The sequence below is a fragment of the Aulostomus chinensis genome, chromosome 8, assembly GCF_037954235.1.
Source record: "Aulostomus chinensis isolate RoL2024-O1b breed Wild chromosome 8, RoL_Achi_v1.0, whole genome shotgun sequence".
NCBI lineage: Eukaryota > Metazoa > Chordata > Actinopteri > Syngnathiformes > Aulostomidae > Aulostomus > Aulostomus chinensis.
In genome coordinates, this window is record NC_141327.1 from 23079481 (window position 1) to 23089534 (window position 10054).

General features: G+C 43.5%; 1 protein-coding gene across 1 annotated transcript; it reads left to right on the forward strand.

Annotated features, from left to right (window-relative positions):
* Window positions 1–188: 188 nt before the first annotated feature.
* On the forward strand, window positions 189–9806 carry mmaa (metabolism of cobalamin associated A). The gene is made up of 7 exons (XM_086210242.1): window positions 189–264; window positions 580–994; window positions 1982–2104; window positions 2260–2430; window positions 2819–2904; window positions 3898–4047; window positions 7967–9806. The coding sequence occupies exons 2-7, from the start codon at window positions 580–582 to the stop codon at window positions 8255–8257; spliced, it is 1236 nt and encodes a 411-aa protein (XP_086066368.1). The 5' UTR covers window positions 189–264; the 3' UTR covers window positions 8258–9806.
* Window positions 9807–10054: the final 248 nt, after the last annotated feature.

Here is a 10054-nt window from a genome sequence, read left to right on the forward strand (position 1 = left end):
GCCCAGAGTCATTATTAAGTTTTTATTAACAGAGACAGATTTATAAACTTCTCGTACGGTTCACAACGTAGCTTACTTTTCTGACATGAATAATATTTAACAGGAATCGCAGATGTATTTTATAAATAGCAGATTTACATATATTGTATCGTTAAAATGATCGACGGAAGTATTTGAGGGGTGGTACCAGGTGTCACCGGAAACAGGAAGTGGCTGAATGGAGCAGCATGTAAACTGGGATACCCTCCATGGAGCTGCTACGAGGTCAGCGGGAATTCCTGCTTCAGATTGAATTGATTTTTTTTTTAAATAAACTGTTACCAGCGTTATTGTTTGTCAGCTACCGTCCCGCTTAGCTTTGCATTCACGGGAATCTCAGCGGACACGATGGAACGCGCTAGTTTTACGGCATTAACTTCGCTGTTTGTGTTTACTTATCACACCTTTTGAAGTATCTGTAAACGAACAGCGTGTATGTAGCTTTGTAGCATGAAAGCTACGTTTGTTTCAGTCACACCGTACTGCAGCAAGCGTTACCGAGTGTGTTAAACACCCTTGACTGCCTGTTTCTCTTCACAGATGCCCCATTTCTACTATAAGATGGGACGGTTAAACTCCCCTCTCCTCCGCCGTATCGCCTCCCTCCCCTCTTCAGTCACTGTGCCTTCAGCCACCAGCCTCCATCAGTGGGTGCTCACTGGTTCCCAGCCTTGTTACTGGAGAACCGGCCACAGCTGCCAGCTCAGAAGGACTGTGAGCACAGCCTTAAGCCAGCACATCCAGGACCTCAGCGGGCCTGAACAGAGGCTGCTGAATAAACTGTATGAGGGACTGATCGGAGGACAGCGGGCGTCTCTTGCAGAGTCCATCACCCTGGTTGAGACCCAGCACCCCAGGAAGAAGGAACTGGCCCAGGTTCTGCTGCAGAGAGTGCTGGCCTACAGGAGGGAGCAGGAGAAGTGCAATGAAGCGAAGCCGGTGGCCTTCAGAGTAGGTGTGTGCTCTGCGCGAAAAGACAAGGTCAAAAGAAACTGTACTTTATATGTGTAAGCTGGCAATGTGCAAGTAGAGTGAACTGAGCATGTTTTTATTCCTTTAAGTCATCTCCTCCTTGAATAATACATGTTTCTCCCATGCAGACTGTGGAGCTCAACCATGAGACATTAACAACACTCTGATGTCGCTACATCAATAAAACTGACAGCACTTTTGTATCCATGTACATATGTTTGTTGCTTTTTCACTGAAATCCACAGACACGGTTGGCATATTAAGCTACATGAACATTTTAAGATGAGGCAGGATTGACGGACAGGTGGCCTCTGGTCAGCTTATCCTCATCTTGGCGAGAAGAAAAAAAATGCTCCTTTTGATTTCAGTGAATCAGTATCAAACTACAAATAACAGCATCTGCAGGAACTTTCAAAAAACGGGTTGCTGGGTTTGACGTTTATAGCGGATGCTATTGCTGTTAAGCAACTATGTGATATTTTGGACATAATTCCAATGTCTCGCCCTGCCTCCTTCATCAAAATACCAACTCCTGTGGAAGTTAGTGTCTCAAAGTGCTGCTCCAGAGACTTGTGGAATCTCTAGACAGGTACACTGAAACTGTCCTAGAATTTGATGTGGACCCATCACCCTGATGTGTCCGTTACATTGTCGTTTGTGTATGTCGTAATATCGCAAGTGTATCCATAAATCACACGGAAGTTTAATGGAGTGCAGGTGGCACTCGGGATGGATGCACACTTGCAGCGTCCTGCTTTTTATGATGCTGTTGTCTACCTGCTGCACATGACCGTTAATTCTCACCTGCGTAACGCGAGTCTGATTTTGCAGCAGCGCGTCCATTAATCAGCATCTCGTCATAACCTAAGGTGCCTAAGATGTTTCCGGAATATTCTCCAAGCATATCAGAAATGTAGTATTGCTCCTGTGCTCCTGCTAAGTGTTGCGTTCATGTGTGCTGATTGCGCAGGTCTGTCCGGCCCCCCGGGAGCAGGAAAGTCGTCTTTCATCGAGGTTGTGGGAAAGATGTTGACTGGACGAGGGCATAAAGTGTCTGTGCTGGCTGTTGACCCTTCGTCCTGCACGACAGGAGGTAGCGCCTGTGACACGGAGCATCAACGCAGGATACTGAGAAACGCTTGTTAAGGGTGTATTATACAGACGCAGCTTTACTGATCGTTCCACAATCAAGAGCTGGTAGGCGTCACTGATTTCAGGCTACAAATGAGAACCTCCCTCTCATTGCAGGCTCCCTGATGGGTGATAAGACTCGTATGACTGAACTCTCCAGAGACATGAATGCGTTCATCAGGCCGTCGCCAACTTCTGGGACACTCGGCGGAGTCACCAGGACAACCAATGAAGCCATTGTTCTGTGTGAGGGGGCAGGATATGACATCGTCCTCGTAGAGACTGTGGGTAAGACCCACCTTGCTGATTTACGCATGAATCTTAATACTCACTTTCATGGAGGCTATAGAATGTAATCTCTGCCGGCTCAAATTGGCATTTTTCTGGTTAAACCCACCTTTTGTTGTCTGCTACAGATATTTTTAATTCCTGCATCACTGTAATGTTTGCGTTTCAGTGCAATTATCAAATCTGCTCGGCTGATGTCTTATGTTGCCAAGTAAAAATATAAACCCATCCCACTTCTGCGCGTAGAAATAAGCCGTTTCATATTTTAAAAACCCCGCGAGACAGCCAGGGCTGATTTACTTTGGGGATATTTGGCACATCATTGCCTCTCGTATCAGTTACTGTGATATTCACACATACTTACAGAGAAATCTGTCTTTGTTTCCAGGTGTCGGCCAGTCAGAGTTTGCAGTGGCTGATATGGTCGATATGTTTGTGTTGCTAATTCCACCAGCAGGGGGCGATGAATTGCAGGTCAGTGACAGTTGGGATCTCCAGGTTCCTTACTCACAGAGCGTCCTAAGAAAATCAGAATATCACTACTTTTCCAAGAATCTCTTCAGATTGAATCCTTGATACATTATTCACAACGTCTCAGCCCTTCAGAGAGCTCCTGAGGTGAGAAAGCTGTAGTCTTAAAGCCGTACATTTGGCAACTGGGAAAATGGCTTCTGTTGCAGTCTTCCATCAGAAGACTGATCAGATGATCAGTGTGGTTTAATTTCCACCAGATCTCCACTCCTGCTGATGGGAAATAGATTGGTTGATGAATGTTAGCCAAAAAAAAAACCCCAAATAAACCTTGGAATGGACTCACTGCTCAAACGGGACTTAGTCGGTCTGAGAATGTTCGTAATTACTCTTTAATATTTAAGTTAACTTAAGGAGTTCCTTCTCAGTGTTGTCAGAATGTTAGAGAATGTTATTCTAAGAGTGTTTTGTTTCACCTGTTCAGTTAAAAAATGCCGAAGTCCAGCAGGTGAAGAGATGTCATCTTTGCCACTTGGTTGCTGTTGTCTTTGATTGGTCCTGTCATCAGGTCTTGTGTTAAGTCAGTTCAGTTAAATGTTGTTGTTTTTGTTTTTTTTTGTCGGATTGTATTTGCTATGAAAAGTCGCTGTTGATGTCCGTTACGAAGGAAATTCCTGTTTTTATTCATTCTCCAACATTTACATTGTTGACGTATGTTGTATGTATGTTGACAAACAGAGCCAGCACAGTTCGTATTCTAACAGTCAGAACGTGTTGACAGCTGGAGTTGTTGAGCAGAGCTGCCGCTGTCCTGAGTCATGAGCTGATGAGTGTGACACCACATTTCAACAGGCCAAAGGCACTTTTTTGAGTGATTGTTTTATGCAGTAAATACTTTTGTTTGGTTCGGATCAGACAGAAGCTGAGATGGTTCATCGCTATCTTGTCTTGTTAACCCCCCCCCCCCCCCCCCCCCATGACTGCACGTCTGTCTAGGGTATCAAGAGAGGCATCATTGAGAGGGCTGACTTAGTGGTGGTAACAAAGTCAGACGGAGACCTTGTGGTTCCAGCCAGGCGGATCCAGACTGAATACACCAGCGCACTCAAGCTGCTCAGGAGAAAGTCCAAGTCCTGGAACACCAAGGTGTGTGTATGAGAGCAGGTGTGTTTTTAGGAGAGGTGGTGAGAAAGAGGGACAAAAACTGAAAGCTCAGGGCTTGAAATGTAAAGGCCTTGTGAAAATTAAATAAGATAAGTGGCACACGCTCAACATTTGACCACTGAACTGCCACAGTGTTAGCTCTGTGGACCCAACAAGACATCCCAGAGAGAGGTCAGCCTGGGAGGAGGGAGGGGGAGGATGACGCTGATGAGGTCATAGCATTATGGTTTCAGTGCTGCAGTGTCCCACCCCTCCCAGCATATCCCAGCTCACCCGCCTGCCTGGCCTTGTCCCTTTGTCTTCCTGCCCCAATGCAGCATCTGCCTGCAAGGAAGCTGCCAGGAGACCCCCACACCACCACCACCACCTCCACCTCCCACTGCTGAATAGTCGGCTGCTGTGTCATGCATTTGGCTTATTAGAAGCCTGCGCACTCACATTAAAGCTGTTGGCTTGCTCTCCTAGTGTCTCTGCGTGTGCATTGACCCTCGCCGTCGCTGTGTGTCTGTCTCTGTTTGGCTTCAGCCGTCATTATCTGCTCTCTTTGTCTCTCAGCTACAACAGCCTTTCTCACTCTGCATGCAAACATTAAGACTGTAATTGCTACTTTGATCTCGGTGAGTCAGTTTCAGTTTTGAGAACATGTATTTGCCAAAAATCTGCTGATTGTTTCTCAAATATTGAGGGTAAACGTCGGTTCTATAAAACCCCAGAATAGTAATTAGTTAAAAAAAAATGAAAGAGTTCCTGGAACCTGTAGTCGTCGTGTTATACCAGTTATGAGCATATTTATTAAGGAAGCCCATTGGCATCCTTACAATTTTCAATAAAACACATCGAGCAAATTTTGTAAAATCAATTAAAAAAAAAAAAAGCAAATCATAAAATACCGCTAAGATTAACAACACCTATTTAAAAGCAAAGGCAAGTAATGTACAAGCGACAAAAGGTGAAAGTTCAGGAAGCAGGAAGTGACATTTTTCCTCCTTCATGCACAGTCCAGTAATTGTCAGTTTCATGACCCTCTCGCTCTACCGGAGTTGCAGCTTTCTAGTTTTTCTTTGATCATTTACAGATCACTTGCCTTTGCTTTGATTGTTTTTTTAAATGTGAATATGTGAAGTCTTGAGTTCAGTCTCAGAAGTACTCAGCACAGTTTATGGAACAGCATCAGATCAACCTCAGCAGTTTTACTTTGAACTCGGAACAACCAGTAATCCTGGTCTGTTGAAGCAATCTAACCTGGGAGAGAGAGAGCAGAGTCAAGGTTCTCCAGATTATCATTTGACATGAAGTCTCTCATCCTTGCAGTGTTGTTGAAATGGGAGAGGGCGGATTATTGACTTAATTGTATGCAGCGTTAACACCAAAGTTTCCGATTTGTTTTGTCCTTTTGAACACGACTGACTGTCGCTGTCAAGACTAGACTCTGAATCTTCTCTTCTTTGCATCGTTGTTCAACTGGATTGTGTAATTCAGCTTCCGAAGGAATTGCTGTATCGTACTGTACGTTGTTTAAAGATAGCAACTTTACGTATGGTACAAAAATAGCAAAGGTCGGAGAATCGGCCCTTGGGGGACTCCACATGTTTGGGGAGGCTCGGATCTACAGCTACTGACAAAGAATGTCATGAATTATTTAAAAATTTCAGAACAATGTCATAGAGACCAAAACAGTTTTCCAGTCCAAATGTAATCCAGAACCTTGATCAAAGCAGTCTGCCTTGTGATGAGGACCCAAAAAAAGCCAGATTAAAATTTAACAAGGTTGTTATTTTCTGCTAGAGACTTTTAAAAACGTCAATGACTAATGATGAACGGCAGGTTGGAAATGACCCTGTAGTTTTTCATTGCTGATGGATCCAGATTAGCCCCCCTCTTTTTTTTTTTTTTTGTGAAGTTGCTTGATTATTGTTGTTTTATAGGCTTTGTGGAAAACCCCTGAGACTAGTGAACTATTGGCTATCTACAAAACATCTGCTGCCAGGCAACTGAGAAAAGAAATGTGAAGTTAATGAGTCGAGTCAGCACACGACCGCTGGACAATCTGAAAACGGAGAGATTAGTTTTGCAATCGTTCAAAATAGAGGAACGCAGCAAATCATCACATTAGAAACGCAGCACTTTTAAATGTCCAGCATTGTTCAGGGTAGAAGCTCTGTCATTGTGACGATACTGTCTAATAATAATTGCTTGCACAGGCCCGCTGGAATTACATGCTTGTGGGCCACATCAGTGTTACATCATTTAGAATTGAATAAATGCTCCTAACAACGTTAAGTGACCAGACCGCCAATTATTTCTACCTTCATGTAACTCTGTTGGATAAGTACCTATGAGTACCTCTAAATGGTAAATGGACTGTATTTATATAGCACTTTTCCACTCCACCGACCGCTCAGTGTGCTTTACCTCACATTCACCCATTCACACACATTCATACCTCTTCTTTCTGGAAGACCGTATTCTAAATAGCATTTTTCTGCATGCTCTTGTAGATCAAGAGACAAAAAACCTGGATAACGAAACCAAAATCTCTCGGTACGGTTCAGTACCAGGAGGGGTAGATGAGGCCAAAAAGGTTTTTAAATTGGTTTTTACAAGAAGATAATTAGCAACTACGCAGTTCAGTTAGTCTCCCAAAGTTTGATTTCCTGTTTTTACTTCAGATTCCAATCCAACCTTGTAAAATGATTAACTTGATGATGCAATCAGAGGATTCATAATTGCTGTTAATCACGGGCCTCCAATATTTACCAGCCTGTCAAATTCAACTTAGCCAATTGCCATTTGATGTCAAATTATTTCATAATGATACATGTAATTTCTTAACACGATGCAGCCCGGAGATTGCGAAGGATCCGCGCAATTTATTTTACATCCCCTCCCATCCACTGGTGTGTGATGAACTGATGGATATCGGAGGGTTTTTTTTGGAATCCAGATGCACATCTGACCCCTTTTGTTCCTGCTATTCTGAAATATTTTAGCTCATGTTTCCCTGAATGTCATCGTGTGCTCTTGAATCTATTGCAAGCCCAGAGGAGATGCAAAGTTACTTCATAACAATCCATAAAATGGAAAAACTAAAGGGCACTCGGAGGGCGCTTACCTCTGCCAGCGCGACCTCAGAAGAAACCAGTGTTTAAAAAAAAAAAAATCGTATCTTCCAATGATGTAAGGTGTTGGTCCTCGTCTCCGACTATGCCCCTCTACCTAGTTTGGTAAAAATCAGCCTGATAGTTTTTGTTTGGTACACTGACAAACATCCTTAGTGGAGGTAACAACTTCATTTTCCTCTTGTCTCATGCCAACTCTCACTGGAAAGAGATCGCTGAGATGAGTTCTGTCTGTGGGAAGCTGGCCTGGGCGCTCGCTACTGCTGCTCCAGCTGTGTCACTGTTCCTGGGTGAGGAGCTACAGACAGATGTTATGGCTACATTAGGCACCTCCATCCTCTACACGCTCTGCCCTCTTGTTGTGCAACTGTGGCTCTGTGGTGTCACTTGAGGAACAAAGTGGTACAATTAGAAATACAATCATGGACCAGAGCTCACTTTTTCAGCTTTTAATACATTTTTATACCATTTTGACTGCTGACATTTTAGAAACGCAGTTGAAATAGGAGGCATGGGTGGGAACTGAACCTGGGCTCGTGCTTTTAAGGCTCAACCACTCTGATCCCTGTCCAATAAAGCTACACCGTCCCAGCTCACAGGAGGAGCTCTGCATGTACATGCATGTCCCGGTCAAACCTCTTCATAGTAGTAAACCTTCAGAAGGCAGCAGACATTTTTGTGTCTTTGGTTACATTCACCTGCTTAATGATCTAACATTGACGTGTTGGAAAAAGAGACACTTTGAATTCACCCATGCACCCTGCTCCCCTCTCCCCCGTCAGGTGGTGCGGGCCTCCTCCCACACTGGTGAGGGCATCCCAGAGGTCTGGGCTAAGATGGAGTCGTATCGGGACGCCATGTTGGCCAGTGGGGAACTGCAGGGCCGACGGCGGGACCAGCAGAAGGTTTGGATGTGGAGTTTGATCCAGGAGAACGTTCTGTGTCATTTCCAGAATCACCCGAGTGTCAGAGAGGCTCTCCCACATCTGGAGGAGAGGGTCACCCGAGGGGCCATCTCCCCTGGCCTGGCGTCTGATCTGCTGCTCAGAGCCTTCCTGTCGTCATCGTCATAGCGCTCATGGTGACACGGGCGGATGCCAAATAAAGCTGGACAGAGCGAGACTGTAATTTAGATTTTTGTGCAAAAGGAAGCAGTCTTTCTTTTTCAACACTTAATCTGATTTTTTTTTTTTTTTTGAACACCTAAGAAAGAAGCCACCCCCTCCCACGGACTCCTCCGCCTGCTTTTATCCAAATCGGGAGAGACTGTTGTTCCTTCTCGCCTACCGCTTTAAGGCACAATTATGTTTGGACCGTAGACTGCAAAATCAAATATTGAGTTTGTGAAAGGCTTTGTTTAAGCCTCGCTGTGAGATAGGAAATGTTTCACCAGCAGGCTGGTCTTCATGGACGCCACAGACATTCATGAACCATTTTAAGGAATTTATCTGAAAGCATCAGAGGATTGTAAAAGGCCACGTTGTGTTTGGAAAATGGTTTGCACATCACTTTTCCTAACTGGGTCATTAGAGGGAGAGGCTGTGACTTGCACATGCCATAAATACTGACATTTGAAGTACTGTGGTGGGAGTCGAGTCTGAGAAGTAGTTTATACTGGCACTCTCAGCCACCCCTCAGATACACACTACCTGTGACTCGAGAAGAGCAGTATTCATGTCTTTTTAATGCTCTCTGCTAACATGTATATTGATGTGTTGAGTGGAATAAATGAAATATTAAAATAATTATATGATTCTAAAATGGACACTTGAATAAAAAAAAAAATCTCTGCCAGTACAGTCGGCCAGGCTTTTCTCTCGCCTTGTTTGCTCATGATATGAAGAAAAGGGAGTCATTATGTAACTTCTACGAATATTAGTCCAGAAATTTGTCCGAGATTTAATGAAATGTTTTCCCCTCATCCAGAGCCAGAAGTGTCAGCTCGACCACGTATCCTCATCAGGAGTCAGCTGCTCAGTTACTTCTGACTCAGACAAAACACACTTTCATATTTTGAGAAATTGCACTGCGCTCTGGTACACCACCAGAGATCAGAGGAGAAGACACACACTCATATTGGCAGTGCAGCAGCTTTATTAAGGAGTGGCTTCTCCAGGGTGAAGCATTGGCCTTTATAATCTACTAGAGGGTCACAGACCACACTCAGCTTAAAATACCAACATAAACTAAGACTTTCAATTAATCAGCTTATCGTTTAATCTTTAAAACAGGAAATACCCAAAGTTCTCGCATAAAATACTTTGTTTTTGTCCGACCAACAGCCAGAAAGATTCAATTCAGTGTACATCGATTTGAGAGCGGCAGCGTACGGGATTGTCAAGTTCCATAGGTGATGAGGAAAGTAGCATTCATAAATGTACTCGGTATAATGCAGTATCCAGCACAGTAGCGTAGTTGTGTTTAGTATAGTTGTCTTATGTCTGTGTGTTCACTCTGTATTTTTAATATAATTACGGGAAAAAAAATCTTAACGTCGATGTTTTTACATAGTTAAAACATGAGTTTACAATTAGAAATTAAGGGCTCGTGATAATCATGACATCTCAGCAGATATTGGTTTTCAAAATTATATTCAGTGTCAGAAGTTTTGCTGGAGTCCTTTTCTTCTTCATCGACAGCTGATGAGGACGCAATATGATTTTTCCTTATGTTTTGGAAATAAAAAAATGGAGTTTGTCAAATTTACTATGGTTATGTTTTTTTTCTACCAAATAGATAGTGCGCATCCCTGTTAGAATCAACCAAACAATGCGAGGCAGAGAATGATGAAACAAAAAATATGGCAGTTCTATCCACGGTTATAATAGAATGATTAAAATGCTGTTCAAAGGAGCAGGCTGATCAAACAT

Excerpts from the sequence above, each read along its gene's own strand:
- mmaa (XM_086210242.1), top strand. The coding sequence starts at position 580 with ATGCCCCATTTCTACTATAAGATGGGACGGTTAAACTCCCCTCTCCTC. Across the intron at positions 2,431-2,818 it reads CGTCCTCGTAGAGACTGTGG|GTGTCGGCCAGTCAGAGTTT; the intron begins GTAAGACCCACC and ends CTTTGTTTCCAG. Across the intron at positions 2,905-3,897 it reads CAGGGGGCGATGAATTGCAG|GGTATCAAGAGAGGCATCAT; the intron begins GTCAGTGACAGT and ends ACGTCTGTCTAG.